This window comes from Pinus tabuliformis, chromosome 1_1 (genome assembly GCF_031772625.1).
Source record: "Pinus tabuliformis cultivar Carrire ecotype Pingquan chromosome 1_1, CPIR1, whole genome shotgun sequence".
NCBI classification, from domain to species: domain Eukaryota; kingdom Viridiplantae; phylum Streptophyta; class Pinopsida; order Pinales; family Pinaceae; genus Pinus; species Pinus tabuliformis.
In genome coordinates this window covers 617,323,571-617,346,034 of record NC_142297.1, presented here as the reverse complement: position 1 = coordinate 617,346,034, position 22,464 = coordinate 617,323,571, and the positions used below count along the sequence as shown (strand labels likewise).

General features: G+C 36.4%; 1 protein-coding gene across 2 annotated transcripts; it reads left to right on the top strand.

Moving 5' to 3' along the window:
• The first annotated feature begins 7,443 nt into the window (after window positions 1-7,443).
• Window positions 7,444-22,156, top strand: LOC149214814 (uncharacterized). 2 transcript variants are annotated; one of them, XM_089390973.1, is made up of 5 exons: window positions 7,444-7,604; window positions 7,774-7,974; window positions 21,328-21,414; window positions 21,508-21,600; window positions 21,774-22,156. In XM_089390973.1, exons 2-5 carry the CDS (start codon window positions 7,858-7,860, stop codon window positions 21,963-21,965), a joined length of 489 nt encoding a protein of 162 aa, XP_089247099.1. In that variant the 5' UTR covers window positions 7,444-7,604; window positions 7,774-7,857; the 3' UTR covers window positions 21,966-22,156. The 2 variants fall into 2 exon arrangements, with proteins under 2 accessions (XP_089247099.1, XP_089247100.1); XM_089390974.1 differs by lacking the exon at window positions 21,328-21,414.
• The last annotated feature ends 308 nt before the right edge of the window (window positions 22,157-22,464 follow it).

Sequence of the window (22,464 nt, the reverse complement as noted above, 5' to 3'; positions counted from 1 at the left end):
AATTCTACCACTTTTGCCAGGGTTTCTAATCCATTTTGTTTTCTAGACTGAAGTTGTCCTTCAACCATGGTAAGTTGTTTCCTTAAATTCTCATTTTCCTCCTTCAACTTATTAATTTGTTGAATAAGGAGGTTAGTTTAAGAATTACTTGTTAAAGAGATATCTTCTTGTTCCCTTTTGAGCTCCTCCTCTTTTGTTGTTCCTCAAGTTCCTTTTATTTAGGTGGAACAACATGAACTTTACATGTCAGAGTATGTTCTTTTACAAATTCTTCTTCTCTATGTTCATTTTGATGTCCCTCAAATTCGTTTGGTTATGCTATATCAATGCATTCCTCAGATATTGGGGTAGTTAATGGTGTAATCATTATCCACACTCTCTTATTGGGATTCTTTCTAGCCAATGGCTTCTTCAATTCCCTCTTTTTAACCATAGTTTGTATGGGATAGATTTTTCAGATGCTTTCTTAGATTCCTTAGGAATTTTTGTTTCAAGAACCCCTGCTTCAGCAGAGACTGTTCTAGGTGCCCTTGTTTCAACAGTCTCTACCTCAAGCCCTTCATCCTTAATAGGGTATCCATGATAACTATCCTTAGATTTTCCATTGGATATATCCATAGGTTCTTTAATGCATTCTCTTTTTCCTTCAACGCATGTACCAACATACGCTCTTATGGAACACCATCTCTTAGGGTTTCTCTGACAGGGTCTAGGGGGTGTAACTACTCTTCTTTGTCTAGGAAGTGTAGCTGCTCTACTTTTTCTAGGAGGTGTAATTGCTCTATCTTCTAGTGTTTTTTCAACACTTACCTCCTATTCTTTATTTTCTGGCTTCCTCACTTTCCTCCTTTTGATTACAAGCTATGAGTAAATTTTCCAGATACTTCCTTATATTCCTCAAGCATTTTTGTTTCAAGAACCCTTGCTTCAGCTGACGCTGTTCCAAGTGCCCCTGTTTCAACAATCTCTCCCTTAAGCCCTTCTTCCTCAATAGGGCATCCATGATAACTATCATCAAATTTTCGACTCGATATATCCACGGGTTCTTTAGTGCATTCTCTTTTTCCTTTAGCGGATGTACCAACAGACATTCGTATGGAATTCATCTCTTACTATTTTTGTGATGGGATATAAGAGGTGTAACCTCTCTTCTTTTTCTAGGAAGTGTTGCTCCTCTACTTCGTTTAGCAAGTTTCATTACTGTATATTTTGGTTTTGTTTCAACACTCACCTCTTGTTCTTCAGTTTCACTTTCCTCTATTTTAGTGGCTATAGCATGTGACTCTGCCAATAAACCAATCCATGTGCTTCCCTGCTGTTGTAGTGAATGAATTATGATTAACTAGATGAGTGCATGGTTGGCTAAGAAACTCTTTGGATGATTTTCTATATGCGCCGTCTCTGCCATATGTTGTAAAAAAAGTTAGCAAATAATAGGGAAAATTTATCAGTTGTAGATTACGAAGATGTGCCAATAACTAAAAATGATAATTGAATATCACTACAACAAAACCAGCGATTAGCGTCCCTTTTTACTTCTTTTTTTGCATCTAGAGCCCATTTTTGGTGCTATTTGCATCCATTTATCAAATATGGTGCAAAAATTGACACAAAATTTGCATCAAGTTTTGCATCAAATCTTACACCAAGTTTAGCACCAGGTATTGCAATAGGTTTTGCACCACGTTTTGCACCAAATTTTATGCCAAGTTTTGTGTCATCCTTTACACCAGGTTTTGTTCCAGGTTTTGCATCAAGTTTGGCACCTAATTTTGTTTGACATACTTTTGCATCCTCATTTGCATCCACTTTTTGCACCTACACTTGCATCAACTTTTGCATCGACTTTTGCATCCTTTTTTGCATCCTTTTTTAAATCATTTTTTGCATCCATTTTTTCATCCATTTGTGCATCCCTTTTGCGCCAAGTTTTACATCGAGTTTTGTGTCTAGTTTTGCATATAATTTTGCATCTACTTTTGTTGCATCCACTTTTCCATCTTGTTTGGCATCCATATTTACATCCTCTTTTGCATCTATTATTGTACCCACTATTGCATCTAATATTTTTGTGCCACAATTAGCGCCTAGTTTGGCACCTCCTTTTGCACCCATTTTTGATTATAATTTTGCATCCATGTTTGCATCCTCATTTGCGTCTAGGTTTTCATCAACTACTACATCTATTTTTGCATCCCTTTTTGTATCCAATTTTGGACCAGGATTTGCATCGGGTTTTGTGTCTCGTTTTGCATCGACTTCTATTGCATCCACTTTTGCACACAATTTTGCATCCACTGTTGCACCCATTTTAAATTTCACTTTTTGCATCCCTTTTTACATCTTCATTTGCATCATACTTTGATTCTTTTTTTGCATCTATCATTACATCCACTTTTGTTATGCCACAATTTGCACCATGTTTTGCACTCACTGTTGTATCCACATTTGCTTCCAATTTTGCATCCATGTTCACATCCTCTTTTGCATCAAAAATTGCATCTATTTTTGCATCCACTTTTGTGTCAGGTTTATGCATTGGGTTTTGCATCTCGTTTTGTATCTACTTTTGCATCTACTTACATTGTATCCATTTTTTTCATCCAATTTTGTTTTGCCTGTTGCATCAATGTTTGCTTCCACTTTTACATCCATTTTTGCATCTTATTTTGCATATTTTTTGTCTATTGTTACATCCACTTTTGTTGCACCATATCTTGCGCCTACCATTGCAACCACATTTGCTTCCACGTTTGCATCCCCTATTGCATCCACTTTTGTTTCATCCATTTTTGCATCTGCTTTTATGTCCGTTGTTGCATCCACATTTGTTTCACCACAATTTGTGCCAAGTTTTACACCTACCATTGGACCCATGTTTGCTTCCACTTTTGCCTTCATGTTTGCATCCAAGTTTGCATTGACAACTGCATCTACTTTTGCATCCACTTTTGTGTCAGGTTTTTCATGTTGTTGTGCATCTACTTATGTTGTATCCACTTTTCATCCAATTTTACTTCTATTGTTGCCCCCATGTCTATGTTCGCTTTTGCATCCCTTTTCCAACACTCATCATATTTTCTGCATTGATGATATTCCTTATGGCATTGACAATTATGAACAATTGATGACAATGTCAATAATATTGACAATGATGAAAATGAAGATGATGGCGATGACATGAATTGTGATTATGATGATAAAGACGATAGTGGTTACAATGACAATGATGATGATGGCAATGATTATGATGATGACGATGCTAATGACGTTGGCGAATCTTCCCAATTTTAGATGTTGTCATTGTCATAATCATAAGCATTATCTTTGGTGTCATCATCATCATTTTCATCTAGGTCATCATCAAAAACTATAATGGCATGAATGATGATGATGATTACAACAATGTCGATAGAAATTACATTAATGATGATGATGGGGATGATAAAAATGACAATGACGATGATAATGGTGGTGATGATGATGATCATCGATCATCTCTCAAAAATAGAGTTGTTATTTCTCTTACGTATATCAATGTGTCCTAAACAACCCTTTTCTAGCACCGATCACATTTTTTGGGTTGATGATATTTCTTACAACATCTACAATTATGAACAATTGCAAACAATGTCCATAATGATGATGATGATGGCATGAATGGTGATTATGATGATAATGTAATGATGGCAATAACAATGACAAGGATGTGATGATGATGACAATGATTATGATAATGAGAATGACCTTACAATCTTATGGATTCGTGAACAATTACTAGTTTCAATACCATCTTCTGGATACATATTACTATCATACTTTTTAGATTTTCTGTCTCTCTTGAGGTATCTTACTATAATGGTGTTGTCAACACTAGAAAAATATCTTGTTGTAATGGTGGTTCTAATGTTAGCACTAGCAAAGTTTTTGTTAAATTTTGGTTAAAAAAAACCGATTTATGCAATTATTTTGATAATCTATGTAAAAAAGTAAATAACATCCAATTATTTTGACTGTAGTCCCATTGATTATCATGAATTCACCAGTTTGAAGACCATATTCTACATACATATTATTATTAAACTTTTTGCATTATATCCCTCTTATATCTTGTTGTAATGGCAGTATTAGCACTAGAAAAATATCTTGTTGTAATGGTGATGTTAGTATTAGCACCAAAAAAATCACTAAATTTTGGTAAAAAAAAGTTTATTATTTATTTATTTTTAATTTGGGAAATTTTTGTTTTTTTATTTTTTGTTTTTAATTCTATTTTTATGCAGTAATATTTTTTTTGGTTGAATTTTGGTAGTAACTAGTTTTTGGTCTAATCATATGTATTAACCATGTTCTTTATGCTACAAGTCTAATTGTTGGGACAAAATTGCTCTTTCAAATAAGTTGCAAAAAGCATATAAATGGAAGAATAGCGATGACAACTATTTTCATTGTCCAACTGTTCAGTATATCATGTATGAAAATATTCAACATTTTTATAAACAATGGATTAGAGGTGAGTCTGTAATTGTACATAATGTTTGGATGATACATAAAAACAAAGTTTGTTTCATTGATGTGGTTAGGATCTACTTTGGATACGAAACCCTAGGTTTGGAAGTATGCAAATAATGAATTTGGTTTACCTTTGATAACAAATGAAATTTTATTTCTTTTTCCTCGTAAAACCAAGGAAGATATGGCAATAATTCTCATTAGAAAACTACTTCTTGTTGAAGGTTTATAATTGGTTGCAAAAGTTCAACAACTGGGTATAGAAGTTTTTAGTTGCTATTAGGGAAACAATGTGATTATAGGTTTTAGCAGACATAGATCATTCTTGGTATTTGATTCACTTTGAGAATATAAGTACACCAAAGTGGATTAGGTTATGAGTGGATTGGCAAAGCAACCCTTATTTGTTCCTTTTAGTTTTTGAGATATCTCAAGTTCAACTAGTGCTAGTAAATGGTTTCAAAGATGTTTGCTAGGGTTTTTCAACAAGGTCACTAGGTCCCAATGTAACATAGATACTTCATATTTGTTGAAAAGTAAAACCCCCACATAGCACTGAATAGATCATTAATGACTACCTAGAGAACTTAGACTAAATTAATCGTGGAAGTAAAAATTACAACCAAATTAATCATGAAAGTAAGAACTACAATTGAAAAAAACACACTTGGTAATATACTAGAATTCATCCTCGCCAAATCCAAAGTTGATGAATAATATGTTAAATCTTTAATGAAACTCATGAAAAATAATAAGCATGTTATCGATATAAGAGTGCATGAACTTGCTTAATGTATATTTGTTAATTGGAGATGATGAATATCTAAATAAAGTTGATGAATAATATGTTAAATATTTGATGAAACTCATGAAAGATAATAAGCATGTTTATCCATATAGGAGTGCACAAACTTTCTTAATGTGTAGTTTACGAGAAATTTTTCCAGCGTAAATCACAAGATATATCATTTGTTTAGGCGTTTCGAACCAACCAGTGTGGTTCATCGTCAGGACAAGTTGAAGAATCAGATCCAACTTTGCATGTTAAATAGTTTGAGCAGAGGGGATATTTGCACCTTAGCCTTAACAACCCTTGCCCAAGATGAATCTATTTAATGGACTAGCTTGGATATGTTAGGTCTTGGATTTCCAGAGTACCCAATCAATGCTTAACTCCCTAGTCCTAGCCAAAATTCACTCCTATTGAAGAGACAACTTGAACAATCTTGCTAATAAGATTAACAAGTTCGTTCCTTTTGATTGATTTACAACAAACCTTAATGCCTCTCTTTTCTTATCCTCCTCTTCCATTCTCCAACAAAAACTTATTAATCTTATATCATAAACACTTTATATAGGTAAGCATTGTAATCATTTTCCTCAACTCACACGGTACCTTTACACCTCAACCCATATAAGTGGACCTAAGTCCATGGCACAACCCATCACACTCTAAGATGGTTCTAATTGTCTCCTCAAAACTAGGACATAACACACCTTAAATGCCAAATGGTTAAGTCATCCCAAATTTGTGGGATTTTTTCCTTCATGGAACACATTCTAGCTAGTGTTGATCAAACACAATGCACTAACACCACTAACACACACTAAAATTCCTAGATACCCTTACGCTGTGGCACGCACCCAAGCACTTCGACTGCACCTCCATAAAATGCACCTTCAACTTTGGATGTCCCAAAATATTAATATCCTAACCCAATATGGCCTACTTGTTAGATTTGTGTAGTTCCCTCCTTATCATATCCTTGCACCTCCTTGCACTCCATGGTAAATCTACTCTAATGGTCACCTTCCAAGTTCCAACACTTCCTTTCACATCATGACATAACCACCGATATACATTACAACAACCTTCAACTTCTTTAGTGGGTTGCACATCTATTTCACATTTCTTCTCCATCTTACAAAGTGGTAGTGCCAAGGAGAGAGTATCAAGTTGAATCAAGGATTGCTCACTTAGTACCACTACTAAGTTGCCTTCGTGCAACTTGTCAAATCCCTTAATTTTGTTTCACAACTTCTCATAGGGCTTAACTTGCTTGTATACACTTCTAAGTGAGACTACAATCCCCCAACCTCTCCTCTGCAACCCTTGTTAGAGTCTTCTTAGACGTGCAATCATGCCTCAAGCTGAATATAACACTAGCATCCCAAATGTGCATGCTCATTCCATCTTTTAATGCTTCGCTGAAACCACATTATGACACTGCTTAAAATGAAATGTTTACATCTTAAGACAATGTACCTACTTTGCTTATGACAATCTAAATTATGCAAGTGGCTAAGAGAGGACTATATTTTCCCAGGATGAAAATATAGGGTCTTACAACCCCATTCACACAATAATTTTAATATATTTCACCCGAAAAAAGATACATACCCTACTCCTTTCAAATTTATCATATAATTTTAAGAAATTAACACTTGTTCTTAACTATTAAATAGACTTACTATATATTCTCCTTTGTTTGCACCCACCTTATATGTAAAAACATATAAATATTTTCCATACAACCAAATTAAAATCATATTTTTCCATTTAAAAATTATTAAATTGAAATTAAAAAAAATTACACCTAATAAACTTAAACAACAACCATAAAATTATATTATTATTATTATAAATATTTTCTAACCTAACCAATAACCAAAAACATTATATAGTTACTTCTTTAGTGATGTGAAAATAAAAAAATGTATTTATTGTTTTAATAACACCTAATAAACTTAAACAACAAACATAAAATTATATTATTATCAATATTTTCCAACCTAACCAAGAACCAAAAACATTATATAGCTACTTAACTAGTGATGTGAAAATAAAAAAATGTATTTACTGTTTTTCACTATGAAATTAGCATTTTTGAAAAAAGGTAAAGCTTTACTTTTCTTTACAAAAACCCTCCCAACCCAAACTTCGTTTACGTTCTAGAACAAGAAGGAGGATCTGTTCGCTTTTCGCAGGGCGGGAGCGAAAACGAGATTGCAGAGATTTGCGAATTAGGGTTTCACCAGTAGCAGACACTCGAACCCCACGATCAGTTCTTCAGTCCATTGACGGCGCCAAGGTATGTTCCATTTTTAACTTCAATGGATTTCCACCCGCACATTCAGTCTTCCACACAGAGAGGAGTACACGCATTTCTGGTTTCTGGTTCAAAATCCAGTGTGTTTTTAGCAGCCACTCTTGTATGTTTAGGTTTTAATCTCTGTGCTACAATCTGTTACTATTTGCAGGGATGGCGCTGGAATTTGATGAGTACGGGAGGCCATTTATCATAATAAAGGAGCAGGAGCAGAAGACCCGAATCAGAGGCTTAGATGCTCAGAAGGCCAACATTGCGGCCGCCAGGTCCATTGCGAGAATCCTCCGCACCTCACTCGGCCCCCAGGGAATCGACAAGATGCTCCAGAGCCCCGACGGCGATGTCACCATCAGTAAGCTTCTCTTCCATTTATTGAATCTCTATTTCTGGGTCAGTAAAACCCCTTAAAAATCTAAAAATCTGAAACTAAGTAGAATTTATTTTAAAAAACTTATGATTCGTAAGTAGCAGTTACTTTAAAAAATTTATAGGTTTTCCGAAAGGAGTGAAATAAGCAAATACTCTGCGATCTGCTTACTCTTCCTCACAAACTGTGAGGCCCGCCGAGCTAGATGCTCTACATACGACGCTGACTGCCTACGAAAGCTCCCGAATGGGTGAATGCGTTGAGATGTCACTAACATTGAGAGATAGACACTTTCCAGGGATCTACTTGGCGTAGAGGTACTTTTGGCGGGCTTTTCACTAACCAAGAAACTTCGTTTACAAATTATTTTGCTCAAAATAACACCAATTGCTCGACAGCAGAAGGTTCATAAAGAAATGGAAATAATAATTTTAAGAAGAATTTCGGAATAAAGAAATAAATTATATAAATGTCCACAAATGATGAAAGGACATTAGGTTAATGGGACTAAAACTATATATTGATGCTGGAGTGCTTAAAGGTATTCGCTGAAAAGGAGAGACTACAAATAAGATTTCAGATTTAACAGAATGACGAATGATAAAATAACAAAGGGGTGATTATCTCAATTGTTTGTAGCCAATGTTGTTGAGCATCTGGCTGGTTCTGGTTACGTGTTAGTAGGTAACCAGTTTAAATCCCCCAGATTTAGGTGCACTAGTCTATGTCAACAGTTTTACGAAGAATGCCATTCACAAATATGGAGAAGCATCTCTTGGATTTCCTTATCAGATTTTCAAGGGTTATAATAACAGATAAACCTGATACAATGAAGACGAGCATCTGGCTGGTTCTGGTTACGTGTTAGTAGGTAACCAGTTTAAATCCCCCAGATTTAGGTGCACTAGTCTATGTCAACAGTTTTACGAAGAATGCCATTCACAAATATGGAGAAGCATCTCTTGGATTTCCTTATCAGATTTTCAAGGGTTATAATAACAGATAAACCTGATACAATGAAGACGAGACTAATAGCAGAAGCCTAGAAAATAAATAAGTCCTAATTTATCTAAGCGTCAAAGGAGAGGTATGCAGGGCCATAAACCAGGCTGGATTCTATCCTGGCAAACTTTATTGAAGCTCATCGGACTGCAAAGTTTGACGGGTTACGTGTGGAAGGGAGAACCCTGGTGATGGGTGTCTGTCTAGTGTCTACAAGATATAAGCTGAGAATTATAGCTTTTGTAAGATAGCATACCTAGATGGCCTTGTGGATTATCTGGATGATCTCAACTGTGCTTGGTAAGGGTGCTTCTGAATCACTGATCGTCTGTTATTTTTGCTCATGTCTGGTGCATCTACCGGGTCATCGATGCTTCATCCAGCTGAAAAAATGATGCAATCAATCTAGTGGATCTGGGTCTGGAGGACTCATGCATGTCCTGCTCTTAGAGTATTTGGTTCGCTTTACTTTGTTCTTGAATAATGAACTCTGCTTTCACTGTTGTGGGGAGATTTCGGTCTTAATGGATTTTTTGTTGTCATTTCAAAATTTGTAGTGGAGATAGTGGATAAAAGCCATGCACTGCAACAATGCTCCCAGCCAGATAATTTCATTAAATTTTGGAATCTAATAAGAAAAATCGAAATCGAGTAATAGTTTGTGTGGGAAGCAAAGAAAGTGAGAAAAAAAATCTCTTAGCTTTGAGCTTCATTTATGTGTACTTTGTATAACGGCTACTTGGTTAACTTAGTAGGTCAGTCTTTATTATCTAAAATATGCATATTGAAGATTGGATATCACGACAGTTTCTCCCTCTCATCGCCATTGTCAACATGGTCGTCAGTGAGCATCTCTACATGAACAGAGGATCTATTTGTCCTTTTAATGTTAACAAATTTATAGTTAATTATATAATAAATATTTTGATGTACATGTACATGAGGACTGATTGGCGCCGTGAGCAAATCCAGGCAAGGGTAGGGGGTTCAAGAATTTTAAGGAAGGTTGCCTCTTGTTCATAATTGTTGTGACAATTTTTCTGATTACTGGAGGTTCAAGAATTTCAAGGAAGGTTGCCTCTTGTTCATAATTGTTGTGACAATTTATTTGATTACCTTGACCTCCCTGATTTCAACACACGTGTAACTAGGAATGGCTATAAACCATAGTAGCAAAATTTGAATCCGAATATGTATTCAAATACAACTCAGTATGGAAAATACCTAATAAAGAAATGCAGCATGGTTCCAATATGGAAATCTATATTTCTCAGTATGAAAATAAGCGTTTTGTTCCATATTTTAGAAGAATTTCATCCTCAGAACACACTAAAACCAGAAAAAGCAATTTATTCTTTGAAAATTTTGCAATGTAGTTTATTTTTAAGTGTTTTCTTACTGTTATTTTTATTTTTTTGAGGTTTTTGCTCTGTTTTTTTGGGGCTTATATGTTGATGGGTATCAAAGACATTATAAGGTAAGTGAACTGTTCTGTATCTGCATTGCAGTGAAAACATACTGAATTTTGTACTGTTGCCGAATTTCCATATAATAAAGAGCAATATGACCAAATCTTGCTACTATGCTATAAACTAGATTTCCAGCATTGAAATCCCCTTGTGTATTCAACTATGGGTCCTGTGGGTCATCTCGACTCCCTCCATGATAGTCCTTAGAACATATTCAGGTTTGTATTTGTTCAATAGAAATGTAGGGAAACAAATATTCCTTTCAAAGGTGTAAGACTCTGTCACCAAGCAATATCTAATGTGCCTAAACATGGTTCTATCAACCCTATGGTTGTCTTGTGGTATTTTTTCTTGCTTCTTTGTTCTACACTACTTGGACACTCCATAACATTTTTCTACATTTTAATCATGCTAATTATAGAATGATTGTTAATTTTAGATAGCAATGGTATGTTCTTATGCTTTAGAGAAATTTACGTCAATTTTCCTTATTAGCCCAATATAAATTTCCAGATTAGCAATCACATAAATATTGAGAGTATTTGCAGATAGAACATAAACAATAAGAATAAGACAAGTCAAGACAAGAGGGCACAATATTTGGCGGATGCTAGAGAAAAACCCCAATGTGGGGAAAACCCTTTGATCAAATCTTCTTATTATTCTTCAAAAGTTCAGCACAGAGAGAGAGAGAGAGAGAGAGAGAGAGAGAGAGTACATCATACAAAATTACTTGCCCAATCACTGTCAAAACAGTCCAGCCAAACAACAGTTAACAAGATGTTGTAACCAGAAAGTTAATGCTAGTCAAACCAACAAAAATCTCCTCCAAATGAGCTCAGCCAAACCCAGTCAATTCGGCCTCCAAAGATAGTCAGAATCAACTCAAAACAATCTTGAAATTCTCGGTCAAACTTGGTCAACACTGTGGTCAAAGGTCTTGTGGTCAACCTACTCCAAATTCCTCGGTTTTTGTGCCAAGAGATGTGTCCTCAAGAGATCATTTTTTTTGCTTGAAAAATGTAGTCAAAGGGGATGTTTTGACCCTCAATCAACGCTGTTGCAAATAGCCCAATACAATCTTGCAATTTTAGCTTGAAATTTTCGGTCAACCTAAGTCTATGTGAGAAGAAGAAGAGTTGCTCCTTTGTTGTACGAACCAATGAGGAGAGGAGAGAGAAAGATGTGTTGAGTGATGGTGTCCAAATGAGGAAAATGTCTCTCTTATTTATACACAACGTTGAGGGTGAAGAGACACATCTGTTGGGTTTCATGAGCCTACATTTGACTGGAGCCGACCTCGACAATTTGTCCTTAAAAGAAATAAGTTCATAATTCCATTTCTGCTTGTCAGAGTGAGATGATCTTTAGATCAATCTTGCACCTCTCGGAAAAAGGAATCCAATAAGAATATCATCTCCATCATATGAACTGTCCAAGGTGGAGTTTGACCCTAGTTGCCAATTTTAACACTCCCTCTCAACTAGTGAGAAATCCACCTGCCAAACCATTTGTCAATCTGTACCATCTTTGTCATCTTTGCTCTGCTCTGCTGAAGCATGAAGAAATAATGAAGAAATGATCGAGAGTGAGTGACAAGACCTTGCCACTCTCCACTGACCCGCAGTCAGTATCAATTGATCCCAGATCAATACCAAACATCCTAGCATAAGGAGTACGGCAGTACACGATGCGTCCATCGGTAGTGTTATGGTCCCTATCCTCATTTCCCAACTCATTGGCCAGATGAGAGGTATTCCCTACGAGTCTCGGACTGCATGGGTAGGATGTATCGACAGGAGAAGGTGAACCACTCATCTTGCTCATATGCCATAGGAGAAGGTGAACCACTCATCCTATGTATATACCAACCATCATGGGGTATCACAAGGGAAGGTGAACCAGTCACCCTGTACACAGTGGACCACTAGGGGAAGGTGAACCACTCACCATATGGTTTCTCATAGCTACAAGAAGTACCCCAAGCCCCCCGGAGCTCCAGAGCTCAATATCCAACTCAAACGTGACCCTCATAAGAGGGTCTTTCCATGACTCCAAGTCGTTCATAGAAGGTTAAGAATTTGACCTTCCCCCGGGGCTTTGTAAGAATATCTGTGACCTGTTCATCAATCCCAATGTGATGGAGCCTTATTGCTCCCTGTTGTACCATATCCTGGATAAAGTGGTACCTGATATCAATATGCTTGGAGTGGTCATGAAACACGGGATTCTCAGAAAGACGAATTCCACTTTGGTTGTTGCAGTAGATCACAGTGGTATCCAACACATGCCCAAACAGCTCACTAAAGAGCTTCCTCAACCAAACAACTTCACAAGAGGCCATACTAGCAGCAATGTATTCGACCTCGGTGGTGCTCAAAGCAACCGATTTCTCCTTCCTGCTCAACCAAGATATTGAAGCAGAACCTAGTGACAAGCAACATCCTGAAGTGCTTTTACGATCCACCACACTGCCAGCCTAGTCAGCATCATAATAACCATGGAGCCTCAAATATCCAACAATGTGTCTCAGTCCATAGGTGATTGTGCCCCGAAGATATTCTCAAGAGATTCTTGGCAGCAATCCAATGTATGTGATGAGGCTCAACCATAAATTGACTTAATGTATTCATTGCAAAGCATATGTCTAGATGGGAGTTCACTAAGAACATTAGGCCCCCCACGAGTTGATGATATTCAGAATGATTTCCGAAATCGTGCCCAACAACACTTCCACATAACTTCTTGAAGTTGAGTTCCATTGGAGTAGTCACGGACTTACAATCCACCATCCCAAATCTTTCAAGTAGCTTCACAATGTATTTTCCTTGAGAAAGGAAAATCTCACCTGACTTCTGCCAGACCTTGTTAATTTTAGGTATGTTTTATGCTTAGCTCAATTTACTTCAATATTTCCATATTAGCTCAATATCAATTCCAGATTAGCAATCACATTTAGCATGATAGTAAAATGCAGATAGAACATAAACATAAATTGTAGAAGACAAGCCAAGACAAGAGGACACAAGATGTGGTGCTAGCCAGGGACAAGCCCCAATGTGGGGAAATCCTTGATCAATTCTTCTTACATGTTCTTCAATAGTTCAGCACAGAGAGAGATAATACATATACACTAGAAGTCAACATTTTGACTTATCTAAATAAGAGCAGCCATATTCTCTAAGAAGATGGCACTTGAGGCAACTGATTTAAACTCAGGTGAAGGCATGCTGCTTCAATTGATCATCCAAGGTGACTCCATCACCATGCAACACCCATCATTGTGCTGCACCTCATCATCATGCTGCACCCGTCACTGTGCTGCACCCAATCTCTGAGCTTCTCTTCATCACTATCCTGCTTCCATCACTGAGCAATACCACATCATCATGTTGTACTCATCATCAACAAGCTGTTGCAATGCATCATGCTTTGCTATATCTATATGCCCATGATCACCATGTTGTACCATTGTGCTGCATCCATGTTGCCCACAACAGTCACTGCATTTATCATGGTGCATCCATCCAAGTATGTTGCATCATTCACTGCTAGTCTATGGCTACTTTGGACATCCACACATTGCCCCCCAACAGTCCAAAGATGTCCAATCCACTCACTGCAATATGTGCTCCTAAGAAAGGCTCTTAACTCTCCAAGTCAACCTTTCTAATTGGCACCCTCAAGCTGCAATATCAAACTGATCCAAACTGGTCAACTCATTGACCCAACAGACCTCAAATGCTGCTCCAACCTTGTTTGTATACAGTTGTTTGTGACTGGCTGATTAGGGCACATTGTTGTAGCCCTAGACTCCTCCAATAGACCCTAAACAACCCTTGGAAAGATTGCGGCACAATTTAAGAGAGCCCCTCCCTTGCTACGCTGCTGCCTTAGGGTATAAGCCAGTTCTTGATTGCAGCCAGTTCTTGACTGCCTTGGGCAAGCCCAGTTGTGGTGCTATGGCCTGCGGCCTAGCACAACAACAACATGTAGCTTTCGGTCCCTTGAAACATGCCCAAAGAAGTGTCAAAATCGACAACGTTTAGCTCTCAAGAACTTGGCATAACAACTAGCACCCTCGGCCTCCATGACATCAACACGAACCTTTGTTTTGACCCTAAAACAACCCTTATCTCCTCGTTGTTTCTTCCTTCTGTGCTACGGCTAGGAGATTGCGTGTTAGGGCAATGGCCAGATCTCTGTGTTTAGGACTCTTCCTTATTGCGGCTAGGATCCCTTCCTTTAGGACAGTGTTAAGAAGCCTTTGAGGACAGCGAATATGGTCTCTCCTAGACCTGCGATTAGATCTCTCCTTGCGTTATTGTAGCTATTCTAGGGAATGAACTCCAGTGGGCCCAATTCTGGGCTACACAATATTTTTTGTTTAATAACAGAAACAATAATTTGAATAAATTATTTAAATAAGCAACCTTACTATGGGCCAGTGACACAAAGAACAATAAACTTAGAAATCTATTTTGCTGAACAAAAGAAACAAGCTTGGAGAATATTGTTACTCTAAAGATTCAACTTCAACTTCATATGACACAAAAGATGGGGTGTTAACTTACGATATTTAGCCAAAGTAAATCTGATAGGAATGACTAACTTGGAAAGTAAACAACTGGGCTCCCAATGCCATTTAGCGGCCAGCCTTTCATGAAACAAACAACGCAACCTTGCAGGTAGTACATTCCCACAGTGCAAGTTGTTTATGAATAGAAAAAGGAAGCACTGCAAAACTGGTTTATGTAGACCTTCTGTGTTCAGTCCTCCTGTCTATCTGTTTTATACAATTTGACAGCAGTATTAACTGATACTCACATGGGGACCAACATGAGAAGCCATAAAAATTCAAAATGATTAAGCACTGAGAGAACTCTTTCTGCTCATACAGACCTGTAAAATGTCATCAAGATTAGAAAGGGAATGGCATATATTAGGAAGATCATAGATCACAAATTTCACCCTAATCTACACTGTTTGTTGTTTCTGAAGTGAGGTTGTTTTGCTTTCTAGTGAGAAGATATACTTGAATTCTGAAAGGATATGTTATAATGCTGATACTACTTGTGACTGCACAGAGAGGCCCTGAGTCACTGAACAACCACCATTCTTCTGTGGAAAACTGGCTTCTGTATGAAGGGGTGTTACCTGCAACAATGCCTATGGACAATCCTGCAGAAAAATGGGCTCTGCTTGAAAGGTGTGTGATCCCTTCAACATGCCGATAGCTGATGGTTATAATTTTGAAACATAACCCAGAGGAGAAAGAAAGGAAACTTCTTCCTAATCGCGCACAGGGCAGCCCTTTCATATTGATTAAGCCAGATGCAACTACAGTTCCATGGGAACAAGACCAAAAGCCATCATCAAAACACAGTGTTCCATGACACTAGGAAATAGACCTTGAGTCAATTTGGTAAATGCATTATCTGTAACAGTAAGAATAGATGAACCGTATTCCTCAGTAACTGCTATTCCTCACATCTAGAATTTTGCACCCCTTGGTATCCTTAGTGAGTCTTTTCCTTCTTTCCAGAATGGAATTTTGAGTGTAGGTGCTTTTGTGATTGTTTCATTGCCTTCTTGTATATTATTGGTCTCTCACGTGCATTCATGGACAGGCATAGCCCACTAGATATCTGAGAGTCTGAAACAGGCTTGACAATTCTCAAAGTTTTGTAAACTTTTCTTGTCATTTTAGTATCTAGAGTCTTGTCTGCTATGGTTTGGAACTTCTTGAAAAAAATGTTGGCATTGGGGGTACACATGCTAGTTTTATATTTTTACCCAATATGGTGGTGTGTAGGGTATCACAAGATAATGTTTTGTTGGAAACACATCAGGATGGTTTTCCTGCTATTGATGTGAATGACTACTTCTGTTAAGCATATTTTTCTCTATGCCATGTTGTAGGAGGATGCATACCTGGGATTGAGGAACACATCCTATGGTCTGAGGGATTTGTCCAAATTTTGGGGACATGTCTTCTGGCAACTTATCATAGTTAAAATTAGGGTTAACAACAATAGCCATTTGTATCAACACCAGGAAAACCATCCTGTTCTATTGTCAACAAATTTTACCTCAAGATACACTTGGATTTGCCGAGTATTCATTGTAAGCAGGTTAAAGTTAAAACTAGCATTAGTACCCATTGCTAACATTTTTTTTCAAGAAGCTCCATACTTTATTTGCAACTCCTATATCCAGGATTCAGGATTTGTCGGGGGGGGGGGGGGGAGGTACAGAAATGTCCTGAACAGCTCGAGATGCTCCTTGGCTTGCTACCTGATGTCTGCATGATGCAAAATTTAAAGTTGGGGGACATCCCATGTTATGGTCATATGCATCTAATTTGTAAATTTCATTTTCCTTCACACCATGCATCTAATTTGTATTCTGTATGAGAATTAACAAAGGAATGATGCTCTTTTTCCTCTTTTCCGCTTTCCACAATATTTGCTGTTTTTTTTGGTGAGTTTTCCATGTTCTAGATCCCACTTTGTTCCCACACACTCAAATTTTAGTTGCCTTGCTCTGCCACAATAATAATGCTTCAAATTCTTAGTTTTGGATTTGCTTATTCTTATTTTTAGATTTGCTTTAAACCGAATCTTTACTTGTAAATTGAGATGTAAACTTAGAGTTGTGTTTATAGATTCAGAAATAAAGTTGAGTTTTTGAAAAGTTTTCAAATGAGAGGCAAACGTTTTAGGCTAAGCACAACCATACCCTTTATTTTCCTCCCTTCCTATGGATTATAATTGATAATCTAATATTTTTTAACTTCATTTGATTCTCTGAAGTTGATTCCCTTCCTCCATTTTCATTAAAATCATCATGTTATAAGGCAAAAGGGCATACCTTTATATGAAATTTTTCCAGCAAAGAGTCCAAAATTAAATTTTGGACAATTAAATTTTCATGCAACTAAGCAACATTTGATTTTTAACAATACTCTTGGTTCAACATTTTTTGACAATGGTCTTGGTTCAGTACTTTCTTACGAGCAGAGCCCTCTCCATTCCTTCAAGCAAGAGTGGTCTCCTTGGAAAAACAATAAATTTGACCATTTCAATTTTTTCATAATGTAATACCTTGTACCGGATATCTTTGGTTTATGCCCTCTAAAATCTTGGATACCTCATCAATTTTTCCCTTAGAGAAACACTATTTTACAGAGTCAAAAAGTTAGTTTCACAACCACTTCTAATTCTTTTGCCTTCTAATTGTAATGATTTTTCCACTTCACTGGTCTGAAATAGAGCAGACATTACTTCTGTGTATACTTTAACATGTACAGAGGATTTACAATCTATCACTTCTTCAAGAAATTTTTATGCCTCAAATTTTTTTCCTACCTTCCCAAGATGATGCATGCCATAGATAAAACTTGCATGACTTGGAACAACACGTTCCCTAAGCATTTTGTTCAGTATCTAGGCAGCGGCTTGAACTTTCTTTGATTTGCAGCAAGCTTTGATGAGTGAATAGTACAGAGCATATGTGGGTGAGAGACCCTTTCTAATCATTATCGCCAGTTGATTCACTGCCTCATCCACCATACCCAACTTGCATAGGCCTCCAATGAATGTCCTATAGCAAACTATATCAGGATTTAAAATTTTTCATCTCCATTAGATAGTTCCTTGCATGGTCCACTCTACCAGCGTTGCACAAAGCATTGATCAATGCATTCAAATGGATTGTCCACTCCGAGAAAGGATTGTCCCTGATTTTAATATATAGTGTGACAAACCGTATGTGACGGGCAGGTGGAAAACTTTTCTCGCAATTGACTAAGCAACGTCCTGCGAGCCAGACTTGAGACGAAAACCCTCGTCAAAAGTATATGCTTGGCTCTTTTCCAAACAAATGAAGAGTCAATGAGGTTTTGTGTAATCATTTCTGGTATCGTATTGGGTTATTGTTAGAAGCGATAATTGGATTCGGATTCTCATCGAGTGAGTTGTTCTGCTTTCTCAATTTGAGAGGGTTTGTTTGGAGGGAAAAACGAAAGAGGACATACAAGAATAGTGAGGGGAAAGATGCAGAGGAAGAGGATTGAGAACATCGCCAGCAGGCAGGCTACATTTTCCAAACGTAGGTGGATTGCTGAAGAAATCTTATGAGCTCTCGGTGCTCTGCACTGCAGAAGTTGAACTTGTGATTTTCTCCCCAGCAGGAAAGCTCTATGAACTATTTTTTAGTGCAAATCATACTATTTTGATTCTAATAATCATGGCTATGCAAACCTCATGAGATTCTTACTAATAACCCCGGTGGTGCAAGCCCTAGTAAGCTCGATGTTGAAAAACTTAGTGTAAAACCTCCAACAACAACATAATCAATACATGATGTCAAAAAAAATGGAGAAGCATCCAAGGTTCTTAAGCAATGATGTAATGAATGAGGTGGAGAAGCATCCAATGTTATTGAGCGATGGTTAGCTATACGAGGAAACATGCAATGTCATCTTCCTTTCATTTTCATGGATATAACTTAATATAACTTTCTTATGTAGAAAACATGGCTTATCTTAGGCTTAACCATGCATATAAAATACCACCTATCATCTTCATTGAAAAAAGAATGGTGTCTTTGTTCATAAATATCAGTGATTAATCGTAGGAATGGCTATTATTCTCTATCAAACAAAATCAAGGACTAAGTAATGAAGATCTTGGTCGACAACAAAACTTATGATTATTAACTTCACATTAAAATTCACTTCATCTCTGCCACCTTCAAGGAAATCTTTGTTATCCATCACCATATTGATGTTGTGACTTGGTCCTTGAAAAACATTCAGCATGTTTGATTCATGGAAACCTTCAAGTTAGACAGTATATGTCATGCTAACTTGCAAGAGATTGGTGTGAGGTACATTGAGGATTGCAGGGCCTGCCCTGCAGTTTGCCCTCTTGAAAGCATAGAAGTAGATTATAACCAGTTTCTTAGGAAACCATGAATCCTTTCTAGCCTTGACATCTCCGTGACCAACAAGATATACAACTCCTGATAATTCAGAACACTTCCATAGTTCCAAATGTACATCACAAGAAGGAAGCAGGTGGCAAAAACCATTTATCCAACCATTTTCCCCCACTTTCATCAAAACTGCAGAAAAATAAATTAGCTCAGTTGATCCAAATAGAACAGGAAATCCAATCGCAAGGAATATATTTTTTGCCCATATAAGAACCATGACAAGAGTCACTAGGCTTGTAGTCACCATAATCATCTCTACCTTTGCAATGCCATATGCATTTGATATCTCGACTGTGCTCTTAAAACAATCACATACCAAGACACACATTATCATTAGAACCCAGTTGATGACAAGAATGTAGATCTGACCCATGAACCGTCGGGATGTGTGAATTATTTTCAATTTGGGAAAGCATCCTAGGGCCATGGACATTTTAATAGATGAAATTGTTGCTGAGATCATTGCCTGGCTTGCAATCATGGCAACAACATTAGCTATCACGAAGATTGGCCAGATAAAACCATCTGGAATTGAAGCAGAGAATACGTTCTCCACCACAGAGGGATGCTTCATAAGATATGCAACTTGATCCATGTAAGCCAATAGTAGGCATGGGAATACTACACATGTGAAGGCTATCTGGATGGATCTTACTGAGAAGTGACCCAAAACAGCAAACATAGCTTCAGCTCCTATTATGCATAACACACAACCTCCTAGGGACATCCATGCTTTGATAGTGTTCCTCTTGAACAAGTAATACATATAAACAGGATTGAATGCCCTTAAAATTGCCATGTCATGTTAAATAATATTTTAAAGTAAAATAGAACCAATAGAGAAAAACCATATCATGAGTACCAGAGAAAATGTCATGCCTACTTTGCTTGTACCAAACTTTTTTATGCTGAACAAGATCACCAAGAATATGATTGAGACAATGACCACTGTTTTCAACTTTAGTATTTTGTCAAATATTAAGAAATGCGAAACATAATATATATGTTAAAGAAGAAACATATTATATATCTTCAAGGAGAAACATATAATGGTAATGCAAAGTTTTAAAAGGTATGTGATCCTTAGGCTTATTGGAGAGTATATAAAAAATTTCACACCTTTTTATGAGATATGGGAGGAAAACATGTTAAAGATTTTTAATAAATATAAAATTTCCAAAATGATGCTAGTTACGTGTGATTCTTTTTTCATTGTTTGTGATTATGAAAAATGAAACTCAATGTTTTTTCATTAGTGCACACATATTTCATTATATAATTGCATATAGAAAAATCATTCCAGAGCCGATAACAATAAAAGTGAAGAATTTATGGTCCAACGTTATATTTAAGGGAGATGTTTGAGGATGACTTTTGAATTTTGTTTTTCATTTTAAGACATTTGGAGCAAATATTAGGAAGGACTTTGAGAAAGGATTGTCCTTGATTTTCGAAAATGGAGTTGTTCCTTTCCAGCCATATGCCCCAAGTGACCATCAAAGGGAGAGCTCATATGTTTTTTGGATGTTTTCTTTATAGCCATTTTTTTACACATATCCATAGAGTCCCCATGCCATTGATGTGAATTACTTGTTCGGTTTTTTTTAACCAAAATTTTTAACCAAACAAGAAAAATAAAAAAAATGCCTCAAGATCAAAGACTGAAACAAAGACCTATTGACATACCTTTTAAAGTATGGAAAGAACTTGTAAATCATATGAGAAGTTGGATGCACAAAGAAAAGCCGGCAATGAGAGCATTCAGGTATTGAATTTTTCATTAAACATTATTGAGAATGTATTAATACTTATAAGTATCTTAGACATGTATTTGTGTGAAAATAAATTGAATTGGTTTATGTTTAAGGACAAGGCATCCAAGGCGAGGTTAACCAAGACAAAAGTCACTCATCGTAGTGGCCAGAAAGGTTTAAAAGCACTGATAACAACCTTTGTAAGTATATTAAACATGTGATATTTTTTTAATAAATTTTGTACTAGAAGAAAGTCATTGTTATCTAATTTCTCCCTATTTACTGATTGATAGGAACTAAAATATGGAAGACCTCCAAATCATTTGGAAAAGGAGGTGCTGCAACAAAAGAGATGGGTTGAATTTGTTGTTTGGATGGACTCTATGGTATGTAATCTTAGTTGGATTTCCAATATACTTTTAAACCATATTTTCATTTTATTTTTTAGTACTATTAAATATTATATCTTACCTCATTTTATGGTTAACATTGTATAACAAAAACATGTGTTGTGTTATGTAATTAATACTAACATGTAATATTGATTTTTTTTTGTCAGAATGCTATAGGTAATGATTGCCAAGACGATGATCCAAATTATGTTCAACATATATCAGGGGATGATGAGGATGAGGATGATGGTGGTGAAGGAGGAGATGATGATGATAGTTGCGGTGTTGGTGATGATGTGGATCAGAGTAATGAGGATGGTCAAGATGATCATGAGGATGATCTTGGTGGTGGTAGCTAGGCATGCACATGCATTGTTTTTTATGAAGAAATTATTGTGTAGAATGACATTGTTATGTTTAGATGGGTGTTGTGAATTTAGCCTATATCAATGAGACATTTTGATTTTGTAATCATACGATGAGTTTGATTTATGTATGTTGTTAATTTATCGTAGAGTAACGATATTCATGAAATATTTTGATTTTTTAATCATATTTGAATTTTACTTGTTTTGATTAAAAATAATACTGATTTTATTAGTATTATGTTGCTATTTTATACATGTTTTGAAAATTGTTAATGACACATTGTTAATTTTTTGGATGGATGTTGCCAATTTCTCTTAAATTTCTTTACAAATGATTTTGAATTGTGATATCTGCTTTAATGATATTTAGAAACTATCATATATTTCACTATGAATCTATAAAGGGGGTCATATATGTAAAGAAAAATATACTCTATATAAGAAGTCAAATGCGGATGTAACCATGGATGCAAAATTGAAAGTAAAATTG

Coding starts and splice junctions, on each gene's coding strand:
- LOC149214814 (XM_089390973.1), top strand. CDS start 7,858: ATGCTCAGAAGGCCAACATTGCGGCCGCCAGGTCCATTGCGAGAATCC. Junction 7,975..21,327: donor CGACGGCGATGTCACCATCA/GTAAGCTTCTCT, acceptor TTTATGTTTAAG/GACAAGGCATCCAAGGCGAG. Junction 21,601..21,773: donor TTGTTTGGATGGACTCTATG/GTATGTAATCTT, acceptor TTTTTTTGTCAG/AATGCTATAGGTAATGATTG.